The sequence below is a fragment of the Typopeltis vanoorti genome, chromosome 24 (genome assembly GCF_054136105.1).
Source record: "Typopeltis vanoorti isolate ZY-2024b chromosome 24, IOZ_Tvanoo_1.0, whole genome shotgun sequence".
Classification (NCBI taxonomy): Eukaryota; Metazoa; Arthropoda; class Arachnida; order Uropygi; family Thelyphonidae; genus Typopeltis; species Typopeltis vanoorti.
In genome coordinates this window covers 65,323,071-65,345,176 of record NC_143572.1, presented here as the reverse complement: position 1 = coordinate 65,345,176, position 22,106 = coordinate 65,323,071, and the positions used below count along the sequence as shown (strand labels likewise).

General features: G+C 36.3%; 2 protein-coding genes across 2 annotated transcripts in view; both read left to right on the top strand.

Moving 5' to 3' along the window:
- Positions 1-16,525, top strand: part of LOC150093345 (cholinesterase-like) — a 48,814-nt gene extending 32,289 nt beyond the window's left edge. Inside the window, exon 4 of the mRNA XM_090413601.1 lies at positions 16,380-16,525. Within this exon, the coding sequence (XP_090269727.1) occupies positions 16,380-16,525 (146 nt within the window). The remainder of the gene's footprint in view (positions 1-16,379) is intronic.
- Positions 16,526-18,228: 1,703 nt separating this feature from the next.
- LOC150093344 (acetylcholinesterase-like) overlaps positions 18,229-22,106 on the top strand; it is a 39,743-nt gene continuing 35,865 nt past the window's right edge. The window contains exon 1 of the mRNA XM_090413552.1: positions 18,229-18,378. The gene's annotated coding sequence lies outside the window, so the exon portion shown is untranslated. The remainder of the gene's footprint in view (positions 18,379-22,106) is intronic.

The following is a 22,106-nucleotide window of genomic DNA, read 5'->3' as shown; positions in this document are numbered from 1 at the left end:
ATATACCCTCTGAATCAATTTCTTTATTTGAGGTCCTGCTTAATGATACTGCTTATCCACTTAAGTCCTACTTAATTAATTCACGTAACCTTGGGTACACAGTCTGATATTACTTCCTTCAGATACCACTTGACTATCTAACATCGTATCCCTTACAGATTTTTAAGCCTCTCTTTCTCTCTCTCTCTCTCTCTCCTCAAATGGACTGATCTTCTGATCATATGATCAGATCCCACACTCTTAATTCCAGAACATCACATGCTGTTTCAAGTACGTATCGCTTAGTTGGCTTATAAATTGCATATTCTTCCTACCATGGGATCTTTTGACTTTCCAATGCATGTCTCTGCAGCTGAAGTTCGTTGTAATAATTCTTCGATCTATCTTCAGTTCTGTTTTGTCCACCCTCCCTGAAAATACTATACTCTCACATTTTATCCACGTAACTACATGATCTGCTGTTAGCCAAGTTTCATTAATGCCAAAACTCATCTCTCATACTTCTAGTATTAGCATACACAAATTGCCATCGCCTTATCCCCCTTAGCCAGTTTTAAATCTTGTGCTGATTACCCCCATTCGATTTTTCGCTTAGGTGACTATTCCACATTTTTTATTTTCACTCATACTCGCCTGCACGTATACTCACTTACATCTAAACTAATAAGTCTGATTTTCTTAACTTTGAACTCCTCTCAAGTGAACAAAGCTTTCTCTAAACACCTAATTCTAAATTCATTTAAGTGCGGTCTATCAGCATCACATAAATTCTTCCATCCGTTAAACTGTTCATAGGTCTTCAAACTCCATCCTGTTTCCTCTTCACAACTTATGTATTGATTCATTTGCGATCATTGTTATTCTCCTCAAGTCACCTCTGTCGTAGCTCTACAGTAGATTTACAGTCCTCACCATTCCTCTCTTCTTTCTCAATCAGTTTTTTCGCCTTATGTTTTTGCATTCTGACAGCTTCAATAATATTAGCAATTTCGCATGAAGGAAACAAAATTTAGTCACCCTATCATAATTCCTCCTCTTATCATGGAATCACTATAATTTTTTTCTCCTTACCCATATCTCACTTATACGTTCTTGTTTTTTTATCTGGCATCTCTCGCTTTTTTATATTCTCTGCTATACTCATTGCCTAACGTTTCTCAATCTTTTGACCATGCGCTTGTCCTGTTAAATACTCCACAGATATCTTTTCATGAAGTTATCTTCATTCTCCTTACATTCCACCGATGCACTTTCAATAATATCGCCAACATTAATATTTCACGAACTTCTGTTAAAATTCAATATTGCATGTCTTATCTCTCTACACAGCTGTCCCTCTTTCTTCAAGAACTTACAACATATTTGCTAACCCTCACGTTTCGTTCAAATCTGTCGACTTTTGTGACGAATATTCGTCAAAAAAGTCTTACACAAACAACACTGAAAAACATTCACTTATTCAACTCCCCAAACAAAGACATCTTAATTGCCATCGTACTGTGTATTATCAACATACTGATAATACGTATTTGATATAAAATATATCCTCATTTACGCGTAGACCTACTCTTTTTACTGTAGGTATTCGGAACCGAAATCCTAAGGAATAGGTTGGTTGCTCTTTATTCCAGGAGGTATCCTATGACTGTAGCCTATGTGTTTACGGGGCCTGTTTGCTTGCTTGCAGGATGAAAAACCCCACATAAACTGGGGGTGAAACCCTGCTGCCCAAGACCGGCTAACTTGGCTATGGAAGATCCTTAAACTCCTCATATCGTCGACGGGAATCGAACCTAGGACACTCCTCCCCCAGGCATATGGTTGCGAAGTGCATATCCACTAGGCTGTGTGGACAAAAAAATATACACTCGTAAAAAGCAAAAACTACTACAAATCAACTTAATACTAGTAACTAAATTAAAAAAAAAAAATTGTGCGTTACTTCACCCAGAATTATGGTTTTTTATCTTAGTATAGGAAAGAGTGATAAATATTACGGGCTAGTTTTAAAGAGATAGCAAGAAAATAAAGTCTCAGTAATACTTCTCCGTGTATATTTAATTTGATACTTTAACTGACTCCAGACTTTACTTTTATTTTACTTTTAATGGAAAATTTTAATATGGGAGAAATGAAGATCTGATATTACAAAACGCAATAATTGTTTGAAGCAATCTCGTAGCAGTTTGAATCGGCATCAGTGCGAAAACCTGTTACAGAGAGTATTAACATATTGGATTTCATAACATCAGAGAAATTTGTCATGGATCGAACTAAAGACTTTACAGCTTCTGTATCTGTCAGTATCGATGATGCCTTTTCGTAGAAGGACGTTTTGTTGACTAGCAAGACAGGCAAATCAATCAGAGGAACATGCTCATTTAAAAAACAAGGAAGTACCAGAGAGGCAATCGTAAGTCAAAACAATAACAACTGTCTACGTGATATAGGTCACTTGTACTACAGAAAAATTAAAGAAACAGAAAAGAAGGGGGGGAAAAACTATAGAAAAAATCGATCTGATTATTCAGCTAAATATGCTGTAAATATATCACTTTAACTGCACTGTTGAGTGAAAACTAAAAGCATGTAAACTAAATGTACCTAATAACTTAATACAGATGAGGAAATCATTGATATTTAAATCACTTTGCAACTGATAAAGTTGTAGACAGTTGATATATTACTTCCAGTAGAGATACATATAATTTCAATCAATTATCTTTAATGAATTGCTGAGAGCAGGAATGGTGCCTTTTGAGAACATGTTCTCTAGATTTATTCCATTTCATATGGACAGTTTTGCATAAAAGAAAAATTATAAACTAGTGATGCATAAAAAAAATTAGGAATAGTATCTAGGATAGTATAGGATCACACGTTGAAAAAGCCACAGAATGATTTCGTCAAAGGAGATCGAGTTTTGACAAATTTGCTTTAATTTTATGATGAATTTATTAAGAGAACAGACCTATGAGATATGATGGGATTTGCTTGTGATTTTAGAAACGCTTTATTTGCATTCCACATAAGAACCTGTTGATCGATATATTCCAAATTGGTAGAGGATGATTATCCAGGTGACATTGGCAGAAAACTGGCTGGCATATGGATGACAAGAAGGAAGACTTACTGTACGCCATACTTCGATAGTAAGGCCTTTCTGTTAAGTAGTGAATTTTTCTTTGATGATGATGTAAAGATGGTCAATTGTTCGATTACCAGGATAATCACAGGATTTGACTCATTAACAGGAAAGTGGCATATTTAAAACTCAATGTCCATAAAGACGAGTATACCCTACTTGGAAAGAAGTTAAGGAGAACCCTATTTGGAAAGGTGCATCATGCCACGTGTTTGTAGACGCACTTGTGGAATGTGATGGTCTGATGTTAGTGCAATTGTATCCGGCTGATATGGTTGCAAGAAAGGAAGTGACTGAGTTTGAAAGAGGCGTTGTGATAGATGTCATATTGCAGGCGTATCTGATTGGAAAATTGTTGATAAATACTAAGATGGAATAAAAAATGATGACATGGAAGCGTAGGAAGTCAACTGCAAGTGCTACCCGTGGACGACCACCCACACTTATCGAACGTGAACGTAGGGTGCCACGAAGGATAATATGTAAAACCCGCCATTTGTTCGGCCGACGCGTTGAATGAAGAGTTCCGGGCGTTCTACTGGAACACGAATTTGCACAAAAACATTCACAGTCGAGGCTCAGAACATGGGTTTCCCATGGTAGGACAGCAATTTGCAAGCCCCACATTATCCCAAACCAACATGCACTGTCGTCTTCAGTAGTGCAAAAGAATGAATCACGCTACACCCTGGACCGAGCAGATGGACAGGTGTGGATGTGGCGGATACCTGGTGAACTTTCTTAATAGAGTGCGTAACCCCAACTATGAAATTCGGAGGTGGCGATGTGATGGTATGGTCAGTTTTCTTAAGAGGATTTTCGTGGCATTTGGAATGTAACCAAAAACATAATAGCATTAATGTTACTGCTTAATACGGAAACTATATTTGTTATGTTAAGGTTGACACTTTATAGAGCGATCATAAATGCTATAAGTTTTTGTTTTACGTGAATCTCACTCGCACCGTGGATGGATTAAGAATTATGTAATCCGAACACGCCCTAGAGACCAAAACATGCAAATTTTTCAAGTCGCTTAAGGCCTTCCCTAAGCAGGATGGTGGCCCATAGAAAATCATGCAACTCATCTAAAAGCATTCGCAAAACATCCCTGCTCACAATTAGGATTCATTTATTTATTAATTTCATTTATTTATTCATTTATGCATTTATTAAAATTCCAAAATATATTTAATTTTGAAACCAGATAAAAAGAAAGATGAGAACAGAAGCAAACAGAATAATTAGTTTGGTACAACCTTATTGGATAAAAGCCATTCATCAACTAAAACTGAGAAAATTTTAAATAAAGCATTTATTTAGAAAAATTGGTTATGCCTGTTGATAATGTCCTGACATTGAAGTTTAATGAACTGTCTTCATAGCTGTTGCATGCAACAGTTATCTATTCAATTTCATGCATCATTGGGATAATGATGCATGAAATTAACTGTTGAACAAGGAGGGAATCACCAAACAGCTAATGAACAGTGTGTTTCGTATTCAAAATAAGTTGACGTGTTTTGTAAAAAAGAGGTAGACAAAAATTTATTATTTAAAAAGAAAGTTAACGCATGTAAGGGAAATCGGAACCTAGTATCAGCTCTTATACATTTCGCCCATTGTAACATGACCGTCATTTAGGTAGAATATAAAAGACGGTTAGAACATTCTTATTATGAAAACAAAAGAATTAGTATGCATCCTCATGTCTCAGTCACAGATGAGCAAAGAGAAGAAAGCACTGTTAAACTTACAGGAATATAGTTTTGTAATTCAAGATCAACTGTGAAAATTATCATGAACATGGCGATTACTAATCAAAACTTTGAGATTAGCATGCCGTTCGATCGTTAATGATTACGGCACATGACGCAGAGTTTCAGTTTCAAGGTACAGGCGATGAAATTTGAATGGACCATTATGCAAAATCTTGGTTTCATTCCAGTGAACTAGTGTTTATAACACGAGAAGCAAGGCCAGAATTCTCTGATACTAAAAATCTTATGCAGACTGGTGTTCTTAAGAGGACGATGATCTTAGCAGAACGCTTGTCTGTCCATACTAGGCAAGAAACTTGATAAACATGAGTTAAGGATAAAGGTAGAAACATATCTTTGGTCTACGGCACAAAAGAAGATAATTTCCATGCTGATTTGAAATTAGAGATTGCGTTTGCAAAGAATTCGCGGTATTTGTTTAGAAACCTTTGAGGTATGTATGAAAATCGTTTTAAAAGCAAATTGTAATCTAGTTGTGGGATGATAATAATTAATTATTTTCTAGATGGTGATTTGGTTACATCCATTACCTTAACTTAAATATTGACCAGCGGCTTCTAGTGTTCATCGATGATTAGAGAAAAAAAAAAGGACTGAAGGTGGTCAATTTGATGGAACAGCTTCGATAGATATACTTTAAAAAAGACATAATGCAGAAACAAAGCATGTATGATAAATCTACTGGAGGGGATCATTGAGGGAGAAAAAGAAGAAGAAGAAAAGGAAAAAGAAGAAGAAAAGTCATTTATTAAACGAATACAATCTTCTGAATGCAATCAAGCAATATGAGGGAGATTTTTGGTGCTTTTTGGGATTGGAAGGGTTAAGCGCAATACATAACCTCTCCCACTTAAATGCCAAACTCACCTTGTCATGGTCATCCTGTTCTAAAAGTACAAACGAGGTACTGGCAACCGAGTATGGGCGATAGAACCCTAAGACCCTAACAAAGTAAATGCTCGTAGATCTGCCTCTCCAGAGGCGTTAGGTAGCAGCCCTACCACTGGAACCTACCCAGCGACAAGCTAGTAACCTGTCCTGCGGAAATTCAATACACTTTTAAGTCTCATTCCAAAGAAAACCGGACAGATTATCATGGAAAAGACCACAATTCAGAAAAAGGTAAACGGAATTGAAAAAGGAACAACATAATGAAGATTGCAACAGGGAATGTGAGAAATATTGATACAAAGAAGGGGGAACTTGATAAACAACTAAACAAAACTAACACAAAGCTATGTTAGCCTTGTTAGATATATACTAACAGAAACAAAGAAAAAAACAAAAAGGTACAACGGAAACAAACAACTATATAGAAATCTACAGTGGGATAATAAAAAAAGAAGAAAGAACAAAACCAGGTATAATGATTATGGTGCATAAATCTCAAAGAACAATATTGTATATTACAACTATTTGAACGAAAGACTAATAGAAATTAGACTCAAGATATTAAGAGGCCACATAACAATAATCGGTACATATGCCAGAAGAGGGAAAAGAAGAAGACAGTAATATATTTGAATAAGAATTACAGAATGCCATACTATTAGCAGAAGATTTGAATGCCAGAATAGGAAACAAAAATACAAAACAAACATAGGTAAATTTGGCGAAGATACATGTAATCAAAGTGGTCTCAGATTGCGCGATTTTGACATTTATAATAATATGAGAATAATGAATTCAATGTTTAAACACAAAGAAATACATAAATATTCTTGGTCAGCCAGAGGATACAAATCACTAATTGACTACTTTATCACAAATTTTAAATTACCGGAGTTCATTTTAGACATTAAGAGTACTGTATATTGAGGCTTTAAATTAAACTCTTATCATTATATTGTATCAGCAAAAATTCGGTTTAAAACAAAGTGGCTAAAAACCCATAAAATTGAAAATTCTTTCAAACCTAGTTCCAAAATTTTTTCATTACAGGATCCCCAGGTTAGACAACAATATCAAAAATGCACAAACTTAAGAACAGAAACCACACATGAATCAAGTGACATAGGACTCATCGAGGGAGGCTGTAAATTATCCAACCCAGCTATCATACCTTCCCTTAAATTCATTTACTCTAGATGCACTCACTACCCCTAAGGGCAAATTATTCCACTCACTCACTGCTCTCTCGGAGAAAAACCTAGCTCTTGCCGCTTTCTTGACTGAGAACAACCTTAACTTCCATGGATGTCCCCAGTACCGTCGACAGGGTGTAACATAGAGGCAGCCTACCTCAAGGCGCGGCTTAACAAGGGCGCTCGTTCAGCCATATTGCAGTAGGCGCCGTCTCTACGCTAACAATTCCTGTTAGCAAAGTTAGTGCGGAAAGACGTTTTTCCAAGCTCAAACTGATTAAAACTTATTTGCGAACAGCAATGACCCAAGAAAGATTGGTTGGTCTAGCCACTATATCGATAGAGGCGGATATAGCTTATAATTTAGAAGAGCTTATAAACAGTTTTATTGTGCGATATCCTCGAATAGTAAACATTTAACTAATATTCTTATGTAATCCTTTTGCATTAATGTTTCTCTTGCAATAAAAAAACAAAATAGCAATTGGAGATGTTCTTATATTTTTGTCTTATAATCGATCAGGGGCGATATTTAATTGTTTGCCTCAGGGGGAGATCTGATCTGGCGACGTCCCTGGATACCCCCATATTCTCTTCCCGCCTTCCATATAACGAAAATTTTCATAATTTTAAATGCTATAACACTCATTCAGAAGTTTATAGACCTGTATCATATCACCCCCCCCCTTTCTCCTGTTAACCAGAGTCTGCAATCTCCACATACTCGCAATCTGTCCTCATAATCTAAATCCCATAATCCGGATATAATCTTCGTAACTCTTCTTTGCACCCTTTCCACAGCTTCTTTATCACCTTGGAACCCTAGTGACCAAATCTGCGCACAGTAATCCAGGTGTGGTCTTATCAAAGCCTTATAAAGAGACAAAATTACTTTCTTATCCTTACATGTCAAGGTTCGCTTCAACATCGCAATTTACTCTGAATTGTATTTGCAACTTTTGATATGTGACCTTTGAACTTGAAATTCTTATCCACCGATACACCAAGATTGATTGCTTGCTTATTCAGTTTCTTGTAGCATAACCCTGCTAATATAATATGCTGCTGGAACTTTAATCACTCCAAAGTGCATAACTTTATACTTACTAACATTAAACTGACAGCCATTTTCGTTTGTCCAGATTTCCGGTCTATTCAAATAATTTTGTAATTGCTGAATATCAGTAGCATCCCTGATTACCCTGCCTATCTTCACATCATCCGCAAACAATTGCAAATCTGATGATAGACCCTACTTGATGTAATTAATGTATAGATTGAACAATAATGGTTCAAGGACTGAACCTTGAAGTACACCATTGGTCACCTTAAATCTGGCAGATTCACACCCACTGTATACCACTTTTTGATATCTGTCTGTCAACCATACCCTGATCCAGGTCAATAGATTATGATCCATTCCCATGTTCTCCAGTTTACGCAACAACAGCTTGTTGTCTGGTATCAAATGCCTTAGAAAAATCCAACATTATCATAGTGTATCCATTCCCTTTATCCAAATCAGCCGTGCCATTGTTATAAAATATGTGCAAATTGCTAAAACATGACCTTTATTAAACCCATGCTGTTCCCTGCAGAGTATAGAATGCTTGTCTACCCATTTCTGTATGTGAGTTCTTACCAACTTCTCTAAAATCTTCACTACCACACTAAAGATACTAATAGGTCGGTAGTTAGACACATCAGTTTTTGCACCACCCTTGTGCAACGGAACTATCATACATTCCTTCCATTCCTGTATTATCATTCCTGAGCTGAGACTCAAGTTATACAAATGTGTGAAAGGCCTAGCCAATTAAGCTGAACAGTCCTTTAGCAGACGGGAAGATATTCCATCTGTTCCTATTGGCAAATTCTTATCCATGTTATGCAAGAGCTCTTCCACCTCATTTTCATAATAAAAACAAATAACAAATATAATAAATATAGTAAAAACAAAAAAGGACAGTTTCCAGAAATGGCTAAATTCCAAAACAATAGAAGCAGGAATAGAGGTATAAATGCAAAACAAGAAGTAAGGAAAAAACATAGAGAAAAATGCAGCAATTTCGTAATAGAACTTAGAAAAGATATATTTAAATCACAACCCAAAACCTATAAAGTAATAAAATACATGAATAAAGAAATAAAAGAAAAGGTAAAAATGCAAACAACAGATTCAGAAAAATGGGTGACCTATTTCCAAAATCTCTGGACAGATGAGAGCAATGAAATAAAATTTTATAAAACAAAGAATGACCTAACAAAAAATATCACGATGTTAGAGCTGAAAAATACAATAAAGAAGATGAAAAATAGGAAAACACCAGGAGAAGACAATATAAGTATAGAACTATACAAAAATGAAGGTGAAAAATTTAATGAAAGACTTCAGAACTTTTTTAATATAGTTTGGATGTCTTGAAAACTCCTAACTTTTGGGGGAAAAAGCACTGTTATCCCAATCAATAAAAAGGGAAATAAAGACGATTGCAATAAGTAGGGGAATTAGTCTGCTAAACACAGGATATAAAATATATGCAGGAATATTAAACGAGAAGCTAAGAACTATTGTAGAGGACAAATTACTACAAGAACAAAACGGTTTCCGAGAAGGCAGTTCGTGCATAGATCCAATTTTTACTTTAAAATTATTAACAGAAGAGAAGAGAATTCGAAAAAGAAACACACGTGGCCTTTATTGATTATGAAAAAGCTTTTGACAAAATTAGTCGACAAAAATTGTTTAAAATATTAACCAATATAAACATACCAAACCAACTTTTACAATCTATTCAAGAAATACAGGGTGTTCGGGATAAATTTGACAGTTTCGTAAGGAAAAAGAAAATCTTCTTTGTATCTATTAAATTTAATGAATTGACAAAAAAACATTACAGGCAGAGTTAATTACAATACTATCAACAAGATTTACTCAAAATAACCACCATTAGCATCGATCACAGCTTCAATTCTGCTTCGGAACCTCGAACAAGCTGATGCTACAGTCTCCCTGGGAAGGGCCGCAAAAACTGTTTTAATTTTATCCATTAACTGGGCTTTTGTATTACTGGAAGTGCGATTGGTGTCTTTTTTTTTCAACTGCGCCCCATACAAAATAATCCATGGGGTTAAGGTCTGGGGAGTTTGGAGGCCAAACATTTGGACTGGTGAAGTCGTAGAAATTTTCAGACAACCATTTTTGACTTTTCCCAGAGGTGTGGCAAGGGGCCGAATCCTGCTGCCATACATACGGCCTACCATTGGCTAACCTTGTTATCCAGGGCTTGACTACAGTTAGCAACTCCACGAACAAAGCCCGAATTCCAATGCCAGGGTTCTTCAACACCTGTTCCTGCAGATTTGCGAGGAATTCTGCTGTACGAACGCAATCAGATCGTCTGCTAGGGATCTTTCTTCTTGCTACATCCTCGTAGTCACCATTGCAAGTCTCTAGTTCATGCCTGATTGTTTTTACTGTATTCAGGGAGCATTGGGCAGCAGTCGTAATATCCTTATTTTGATGGCGGGCACGAATCATCATGATACAAGTTATTCTCTTCCATGATTCAGGTGGGTTCCAGCTATCCATCCTTTCTGACATCTTGTATATGAATGAAGAAGGGTCCAAACTTTTAAATGAAGAGAAGTGTGTGTTAATACATGTAACTTACGGAAAAATATAATTAATTATAAATATGTCAAATTTATCCCGAACACCCTGTATATACAGGAAATAAAATAGCAGTTAAATTAGAACACACCTCAGAATGGAAAGATATATCAAGAGGAGTACGACAAGGATGTACCCTCTCACCTCTGCTTTTCAATATATTTATATATATAAATAAAAGTATAACAATCTGGAAACAGTGTAACCAATTTGGTATGTAAATAACCCCACAAATGAAGATAAATGCGCTACTATTTGCAGATGATCAAATAGTATTAGCTTCATCAGAAGATGACTTGCAAAGATCATTAAAATCATTAAATGATATTTCCAAACAATATAACATGACAATATCTAAAGAAAAAACAAAAATAATGGCATTCAAAGGAGAAAACCCAATAAGAAGTAAAATAGTGATAGATAATAAAATACTTGAACAAGAAAATACTTTCAGATAACTGGGATGTGATTTATCATACGAAGAAGGAAAAGGCATAGACACAAAAATATCAAACTTTTACAAAGTAAATGGCATAATAAATAATATATTTAAGCCTTCCCTAGTAAAATAAAAAATATAATCAAATTATGTAATGTCTCGTGAAAACCCACTCTGCTATACAGAAGCGAAACATGGACCATAAAAAGGAAAGATGAAAAACAAATTCAAACAGCAGAAATGAAATTTCTCAGAAAAACTGCTGGATATATCAAGTGGGATCATAAAACAAATGAAGAAATTTTACAATATAAAACCTGAATATAAAACCAATTAATTACTACATAAGAGAGTATAAACAAAAATGGATAGAACATTTAAATCGAATGGACAACAGCAGACTACCGAAAACATTATAAAGATATAAAATACTCGTAAGTCGAAAAAGAAGAACCGGAAGACTAAGAAAGAGATGGAATCTGAACAGACCACTTGGCCTAAAATCCATGATAGGAAGAAGAAGAGGGACGGGAGGATTTCAGATTTATAAAGTGTCTGGAGTTGCGCTGAAGAGAAGCAATTTGTTGAACGAAAACGAAAGTTAGGCATTGGTGAGTGAACAAAATTTTGAATGGGACGTATAGATATTAGGATAAGCTAAATTTGAAAACCAACCCTTCAAGTGAGGTTGGCTTTCAAATTCGAAATTGTCTGGAAATCGAAATACTAAAAGTAGGGAGTGACGACTGTTGATAAAATTTGATAACATACAATTAGATAGGATTTGATAAAATAAGATTATTTCATGAGAATACAAGTGGTTCTTGTAGATTACAGTGTAATGCTCTTCAGACTTCAGTCTTGGATGTGTATGATTCAATGCATCATAGAATTGATCATTACCCAGAGTGGTTTTCGGCTTTATCCAAGTCCCATCAGGAATATCCTAGCCATAAAAATATTTCACATACAAAGTTTTTCTGCACTTTGATAAAGAAATGAAAATTAAAATATTTTCTTTCCAGTTGTGAAAAAAACGACCACAAATACCAAAGGCCTCAGTCCGAAGTATCGTAAAAATATGAACATATAATTTACAGCATATTATGATTCGTTCATGGGACTATAAACTGAACCATGAGCTCTATCATAGAGTTAGCTCTCCGCTGGATCTTCCAATTCATGTTTCACATGCAAACTTATGTATGTTCTCGCTGGGCAATATAAGAATTAAAATAAGATTATCATTTCTTGTTTTCATACAATAAATATAGCTTAATATTACTACTATGAATTGGTACATCAATCACACTCATCTTGATACTCTGTGTGTTCATTGCATCCCACTCCCCTCTTTGTTGCTGATGCCTGTCAATTTCTGAGAATATTGTAAGAATATTGTTTATATTTATATATTTATTGATCAACTGAACAAAAATAATTATTAAGTTTAAGTTACTAAAATAAATTATTTCGATATCTTTTCTATGATACTTATTTTAGATCTCTCTCTCTGAAGCGGAAATATTTTGTTTCAACTATTATAGTCATAATACATGACTATTTCGAAGTTTATACTGAACATATGATAGAAGGTTCGGTCTTGCAAAGTACCTGTGAGAGGAATCACTGTAAATGCGCTTGACGGAAAATATATACATGCTTTCCTTGGAATACCTTATGCGAAATCTCCGGTAGATGAATATCGTTTTTTCCGTTGAACAGAAAATATTAATGAAGAATGGACTGAGGTATTGAACACCGCAAGAAAGCCAGAGCACAAGAATATGGAGAAGACTGATTAAAGGTAAATGTGTGGAGACTAAGGCAACACCAACAAACGAGTTCGTCTTAATTTGGATTCATGAAGGGTTATTCATATTTTGGAACAGGCGCGAATCTATATGATGCGCAGGTCTTAGTTTTTCCGAAGAAAATGTAATTGTGGTATCGATTACAGACTCGGGCATTTGGATTTCTTTACTTTCATAATCTGGATGCACCAGAAAATGAAGAAAAAACGGTGACTAGACTTGAACTTAAGTCTATCTTCGGGCGGCCTAGCGTGGAGGATGCAAGCGTCACTCTCACTGAGTTACACTAAGGACTACTGGGTAAGATTTATTTTGTTATTTAAATTACAAATAAATTATAAGTCTGATCACAATAGTTGAACTAACAATTAAACATATGATGTTTACAAATTAAATATATATTGATTTTGTTTTTTTATCATTATTGCTAACATAAAAATTGTTTATGGAAACGAAATACAAGACTGAGACTGCGAAATTAAGAACTCTCGGTTTACTGGGACTTCAACAGTTGCTGGAAGAGTGCGGTACGACTGTGTTGCAGAAGTATTTTTCAAAAATCGGGTTTCTGTATGGGAAATAGCACATATCGAAAGTAATTGTAAGCAGGTTTGATATCGATTACCAATATTGAGCGAAAATAAATCAGGGAAAGAATGATATGAGAGTGGAAAATATTAAAATATCAATTTTCATTCGCTTTTTGTCACTCAGAATGAGGTGTTTTGGTATTATTCAGATGTGACATGTTTAATTTGCTTGTTAGCATGAGCAGACAGGTTCAGCATGTTCGGATTGAATTTGTGAATGTCTTCAGAGGTGGCTCTTTTTTTCTTCTTTTTTTTTTGTAAAATATTATTTATTAATATCATACTATACGCCTTTTTAAGAAAGTCTTAAAACACAAACTAACTGGGAAAAAAAATCAGCATAACACTATTTTTCCAAAGAAAAATAAATAAATCGAATCCAAGGATACTTGGAAGGTTTAAGTGACTCTCCACTAATGATGATGATGATATAGTAATTTTAAAACTAAAGTGGTCCGATTTAAACGAAAATTGACACGTGTCAAATTGTAGTAAAAATTCCCAATAAAAAAAGTTCATTAGAAATGTGTCAAGACTGGAGTTTTTACATAAGCATGGAGTACAAACAAATGAATCTAGTTTTTTATTATTATTACTATGGGCTACTCCAGGAGTCCTTAGACTCATCGAGGGAGGCCCTAAACATAATGTTCACACAACTGTTCAACATTCTCACAGTATCTATCATACCTTGCCTTGAACTCGCTCACTGTCATAGCACCCACAACAGCCTCTGGCAGCTTATTCCACTCATTTACCACTCTAAAAGTAAAGAACCCAGCTCTAACACCCCTGCTAACCACGCTCTTGCCCAGCTTCCATGGGTGTCCCCTAGTTCTCCCACCACCAGTCCTGATTTCAAAATATCATCTGAAGTAATCCTATAGAATCCTTTTAGCAATTTGAATGTCTCAATCATATCTCCCCTCTTCCGCCTATCAACTAGTTTTTGCAACCCACAAATCTTCAACCTGTTCTCATATGGTTCATTCCATAGACCTGCTATCATCTTAGTCACTCGCCTCTGGATCCTCTCCACCTCCTCCCCATCAAGAAGGAACCGAGGTGACCAAATCTGGGCACAGTAGTCGAGATGAGTTCTTTTCAGGGCTCGGTACAGAGGTACAATAACTTGCTTGTCTCTGCTCGTCAAGGTATTTTTCAACAACCAAGTGAGTTGATGAGCTGATTTAGCTACTTTCGCAATGTGCCCCCTAAACTTCATCTCCCTATCCACCAACACTCCCAAGTCCCTGGCCTCATCAATCTCTTGGAGTACAGTTCCACCAATGTGGTATACTGCTGCTAATCTTTTCACTCCGAAATGCATAACCTTACATTTTGTCACATTAAATTGACATCCATTCTCCTTAGTCCAGAACTCCAATCTATCTAAGTCATCTTGCAAGACTTTGACATCTTCTGCGTTCACTATCGCCCTACCCAACTTTGCATCATCAGCGAAGAAATGTACTGTCCCACTTAGACCCTTCCCTATATCGTTAATGAACAGATTAAGCAGCAGTGGTCCAAGAACAGAACCCTGTGGCACACCACTAGTCATTTGCATAGTTTATGTACATTTGCAAAGAGCGACATAAAAAGATAATGAAAAGAATGTAACAAATCCTCTAACATCTTTAATTCTGGCTACTCCCTGTGGATAATGGGTAGCCAGTCTCCATCTTTCAACTGTTTAATGAGAGAGAGAACCCAAATATCAATATATCACAGCTTTTCAGGAATAAAAATACACCAGACAACTACCGCCATCTCGTGGCTTAAATTCTACAAATCATTGTTTATGATAGTGTGAGTTCGTTGGGTTTTATTAATAATGCATCGCTTTACTAAAAAAAAATCTATTCACATAAACAAAATTAACTACTCAGCTAATATGAGTTTATCCTTCTTTAGATGTTTGCGAATTAACTTGAAGAATTTTTTTCTAAATATACGAAATATCCAAACTGGCCGTTATTATTGTCTCAAAAGTTATTTCTGCGTAAAATCATAAACTATAAAAATAAACAAAAATATGTGCCTTTTCTATCTTTAAATTATGGTATTCCATGATAATGTTATACTAGTGGGGGGATATAAATTTCGATTTTGCTATTATTCTTATATAAATCCAAATTTATATCCCACCCCACTAGTATAACACTTTGATTTCTTGCTTATCGATGGCAATACGAGAGAAGCGAACAACTCAGCAAGTTGTATTGATCACATATTCATAGAAACGAAATGGATTCTCAGGTATCCTCAGCAATCTATTTTAGCAAAATAATAGTTCACTCTATAGGAAGAATCTCTCTCTCTCACACACACACACACACACACACACACACACACACACACACACACACACACACACACACACACACACACACACACACACACACACACACACACATCGAATTCCCAAAGGGCAATGACGTCACCGCTTACTTAACGAAATTAACAACCACTTTGCGAACCATGACAGATGATTTCGATCCTCTAGACAGAATAAAAACGTAAGTCGACTTCCGTTGATTAAGAATTCGATGTGTGTGTGTGTGTGTGTGTGTGTGTGTGTGTGTGTGTGTGTGTGTGTGTGTGTGTGTGTGTGTGTGTGTGTCCATCCCTATCTGAGGCCCTGATTTATTTAATCTCTTCTTTTCATTTATTATCTAACTGTATTTTTGTATCTTTATATAAACCTCGCATAGCTTGTACTAAATGTAATGGATATCCTTGTTTTTTTCATTATATTATCTACAATCTGAAAGGCTATTGAAATCCAAATAAAAACGATTAAATAGATACCTAAATTTAATACCTTAATTAATATGGATTCTGATTCAGAGTCAATCCGCAAAAAGCGATTGGAATTCCATAAAACAGTTGATAGTGGGAAAAATAAAGGAATTTACACAGCAGCTGTTTTTCTTGATATATTTAAAGCATTCCACTGGGTGCATCATGACTTCTACATCGGAAAATGTCTATGATATGTTGTCACAATATAACCATAACATACAGCATTAGAGGAGTTACGAATGATTGGTTCAAATCCTACTTGAATAATAGAAAACAATATACCAGCCATGTCAGCTTCAATAACACACGAAAATAATAAAATACTGAGTTCCGCAAGGTTCGCTATTACAACCTATACTATTTTTAATATATGTAAATGATCTGTGTCAGTACAAACTTTTTGACAAAATGATATCGTTCGCTGATGATACAACATTAATATACACTGAAACAACCCTCGAGGATCTTAAAAAAAATCGGATCAACTATGATATGTTGAAATTAATAATAAATGATTTAACAATAATGGCCTTAAAATTAATACCAATAATACTAGCTATATATACTGCAAGTTAACAGATAAGCTAGATCACAATATAACCATAAAATAGCATGGAAGGAAACGTAGTGATATTCAAAATTGTAACTGTTTGCTTAGTCAAAAAAACAAATTCAGTCAAGTATTTGGGCATCTATATGGATAGCAATCTGAAATGGAACTCCCGCATCACATTTTTAACAAACAAGTTGATGTTTGTAATTAACACAATATATTATGTTAACTAGTAGAATTATGTTCTCCATGTCAGAGGACTAGCCTGACGATGGAATAGTTCAGTGGTAGGGCTGCTACCTTAAGGCTTCTGAACTAGCCTTCTTCCGAATTTAAACCCATAGGAGGAATAGGGTATATTGAAGGGGAAAGATTATATTATAGAAGAATTGCACTAAGGTTTATAGAGAGGGCATAGTTGTAAGGCCAGAAATGAAAAGACCCCATGGCCCTCGAGTACTCTAATAGCACAAGGGTCATAAAATAAGAAGAGTTGGTTAATAAGGCCTTATAGGAAAGATTAAAGTAAGTGGATCTTCCTCAAAGTAGTAGAAGGAGAGGAGATAGATCCAGCTAGGGGGTCCATGGGAGCGCCACTTCCCTTACAATCAAGATGATTGCCCCTTATGGCCCTGTTGGTCTACGAGTCCTTATTCAGTATATTCGGACCATCCCACCATATACACACGCACGCACGTGCGCGCACACACACACACACACACACACACGGTGGGCTCCCCTATCCGCCACCCAGGGGACGCGTTCTCTAGGGGTTACAGGGTCCCCCAAGAACCAGTAATAGAAAAAATTAAAAAATATAAACATAAATGGATGGAACACGTTCAAAGAATGAAAATAGAAAGATTACCAAAACAAGCCTTAAAGCACGAGCCATTAGGAAAAAGAAAACCAGGACGTCCTCTTAAACGATTCAACGATGACGTCTAAGGCCGGAACAGGCCATGCTAGGCCTAAATCCTTGATATGTATGATGATGATGATGATGATGTAGTATGAGGGGTTTTTTTCTCTAGGAAACTCGGGTTTTTCATCCTGCGTACAGACAAATTGGCCTTTAGGACACATGCAATTTACATACTAAAAATACTGTTGGTGATGATGATGGGCAGTAGATGGCGTTGATGGTAGTAGTAGTGTTGTAGTAGGAGAATCCTTGAATTCCCTGGAGGCATCACGTAATAATAATAACAATAATACACTGCTCGAGGTAAACAAGTTACATTCCCGGAAAAATACGCACACGCGATTTAAATCGCGGTGTAACGAAGCATGTTTCATATAAGTAACACATAGTAGAAGTATACAAAGTTTATAAACAAGCCAACCTCGAAACCCGGATAATGAAAAGTGATTAAGAGTGAAGGTGTTCCTATCAAAAACAAAAACAAGTTGTCGGAGAAGTAAAAATTGGTATATTTAAACACTGAACATCAACAGCCAAAAGCACCAAATCTTTGGAACTCTAATTGGGTAAGTAAAAATTTCTTTAAGAGCGAAGCCGAATATTAGTTAATTTTATTTTTGGTGATGAAGTACTATATTCATGTAATGAATAGTAGCTAGTACATTATAGTCAGAGACCAAGTAATATACAATATTCTGAAAAGCAAGCCGAAATTCATCGATATATATAGTAGTTCTGTGCACCTTTAACCAACATTGCCTGTCTGATACCAGATATAAAATTACCAAACCACTCAATAATTGGCTTAAATCACTGAATGGTTCGGAGAGGGGTCAATATGTAAAATGATTATGTAATCATAACCTTATTGATAAACTCTGAACAAATAATTTCATAACTCATTTAGGAGATGATACTAAATATAACTAGCAGTATTAAAGTAATAAATAAATAAAAGTTGCGACTTTACGAGGATACTGAAATACATAACGATAATTGTAATATGCCAGAAGAAATCAAATAAGGAAAATATAAGGAGGAACATACCATCATTGCTTATTGGAAAGATTACCTAAGATCGATGATATTATTATTATTATTATTATTATTATTATTATTATTATTATTATTATTACCTCCATGGAGTCCGAACATATCGCGGAAAATGCAAACTATTCATATAACATGTACCCTACCTCTTGAACTCAATCACAGAATTCAAATCAGATATTTTGGAAACCCATTCCACTTCCACTCTTTCACCATTCTACAAACGAAAATATAACCTTAACACCTTGCTAACTACATTGTTACTCAATTTCCAGGGATTGTCCCTTTTTCTTCTCCCTCAACTCGAGCGCTGAATCATTGGCCTTGCATTAATCCCATAAGTAATTTAAATGTTTCTCTCCTATACCCTCTATATCCTCTTTTTCGCCTATCAACCAACTTTTGCAACTCTCACTCTATCTACATAGGGCATTCCGCAGACAACCGACCATCTTGGTCACTCAACTCCGAATCATATCTGCCACTTCCTCATACCCCCCCTCTCCCCAAAAAAAAAAATAAATAAAAAGACAGTGACCACTTTAAGCAGAGTAATTCAAATGTAGCTGTATCAAGGTCGGAATCATAAAACTTCTTTATCTCTGCTTGTGTGTTCTTGAACAACCAACTAATCAGAATTTCAACTCTGTATCTACCACAACCCCGAAAAACTAACTTCGTTAAGTTCCTGGAGAACGATTCCATGAATGTTGCATAGCTTGTAATCTTTTCGTCCCAAAATACATAACGTGAATCTTTTCAACATTAAACCGATATCCGTTATATTTTGCCCATACTGTCAGTCTGTTTATGTAGTCAGCCTGCAACCACTCTACATTCCCAAGTTTAAGTATAATGCTATGAATTTTGCATCATCAACTGAATATTTCCCTTTGAAACATTTCAAGTAGCGTTTATGTGCAAATTAAACAACAGAGATCCAAGCAATGGGTTTTGAGGCACATGGCTAGTCGCCTGCTTTCTCTTGGAATTCTAATATTCCGATACTACTCTTTCGTATCCATCACAACTCTTGTATCATCATTTGTCCCAAACAGCGTAACAGTGTTCCGGTATTCTGTCAAATATCATCGTTTATCTATTCCTTTTATCTTACTCGGCAGTCACTCTACTATAATGAGACAGTAGATTACCAAGGCAAGACTTACCATTTACAAAACCATGCTGATCACCCCACCCCCCACACAGAGTATCACCCGCGTATCCACCAATGTCTCCTTGGAGCTTCAAGCATTGGTGGATAAAAATAGAGCTTCCTTTTCTCCAACGGAATCATTTACCCTTGGCACCTTACCAGAGCAAAGACTTAGACAGCCCAGTTAGGCAATGCCAATTCTTTACACATTCTCGTAACATACGAGTTGATATCCCATCTAATTCCACTGCTGCCACATTTGCATTGCAATTCTATCCTAAATCCTAATCTTGTGGCTTCCTCTCTTTCGAGAGGGTTGTAACTGATTACTATGGAGATAATGACGCAAGGAGGTTTCCCATTGCCTCCTTCCTTGCCGTAAGTATTCCTGAGTGTAACCTGTGTGTTCACGTGGCCGGTTTGTCTGCTTGCGGGATGAAAAAACCTGCTGTCCACACCCAAGACCGGCTAACTTGGCTATGGTTGAAGAAGATCCTTAAGCTATTCACGTCGTTGACGGGAATCGAACCTAGGACACTCCTTCCCCAGACTAGTGGTTGCGAAGCACAATGCCACTAGGCTAACCGCGCGTGAGATTCTATAAGATCCTAAGTACTTCCAATTCATCAACCTCTATTCTCACATCCGCCACATCTGTCAGCAAGATTCTCACTAGGATGCTTGCAAAGTGGTCACTCTATAACTCAACTGTTGTTTACTTGTCACATGGCTACGATCAGCACTCGTGGAAGTTCTCCTTCCATAGCTATTCTTCCTTTTACTTGTCGCATAGCGAAAAACTCCTTGGGATTTCCTTTGGTCTGCTTTAGTAATTTCGTCTCATAATCTCAAGTTGCATAGCTTAACCTTCCAGTCACCTCTGTTGCTTGTGCCTTGTGCTGCTCGTGAGCTTACTGATCACCTGATATAGTCTCCAAACCACTTTTCTTTTTACTGGGCTAATGCTTAATGATACTACTCATCAATCGTACTTCTACCTGTTTTATTCTTCTGACTTTGGGTAAACAGTATGACATTTCTTCCTTCAGAAAACTCTTGACTATCTCTCATGCAGTGCTAAGATCCTTTCATTGCTCATTTTAAAATCATGCCTTGCATCAAAGCGCCACGTAAGTCATAACCACACACCCTGTATTTCTACATACACCCCTTCTTAAGTGAAGACTCCATATATTCTGCAACCTTACAAGTCAAGAGCGCACGCAACTCTATCTCCCCAAATGGAGACAATGTGGCCAATTAGTTGTGGACTGATTTCTGATGCAATGTTCAGATCTAACACTCGCAAACGATTCCCCTTCGTCACACGCAGTTTCAAGTAATTTTCCCATAGTAGGTAAATAAATTGCACTTCCTTCCTTCCACGTGATCTTTCCTCATTCCAACCTTCACCCTCTGTTCAAAACGAAACCGAACTTTTCGAAAATAGAAGAAACTAGTGGCGCCACCTGTTGTATATTTTTTGCTGTCGAAAAGGGCAACCTTCATTAGTGTTGTGTCAACTGTTTATGACATTTGTTTCATCAGAGCCGAGTTATAGTACAGTATGTTTCGACGAATAGCGGTCGTCACGATATTCATGCCATACGCGACGAATTCTCGCTATCAAACGCTTCAAAACTTCGAGATGAAATTCACCATTGACCGATTCGCCAGGCGGAACTAATTCTTCGTGGATAATGCCCTTGGAATCGTACAAACAAATCGGCATTGTCTTTATTTTGACTTCTCCAAGCGAATTTTTTTCGGATGCCCTTCTTCTGGTGGTCTCCACTCAGCACTCTGGGACTTTGTTTCGGGATCATACTCAAAACACCACGTTTCGTCACCAGTAACGATTGTTTCAAGGAAGTTTGAGTCCTTACGAGCGGTTTTAATGAGGTCCTTACAGTGTTCAATTCGATACATTTTTGGTCGCCGGTAAACTTGTGGGGAAAAATATTGAGAATTCAATTGACGAAGGCCCAAACTCTCGATCAGAATGTTCTGCACAGTTGATTTTGGAATCTCCAATTCATCTTCAATCAATCTCACGGACGAATTCGGGTTTTCTTTGATGAAATCACG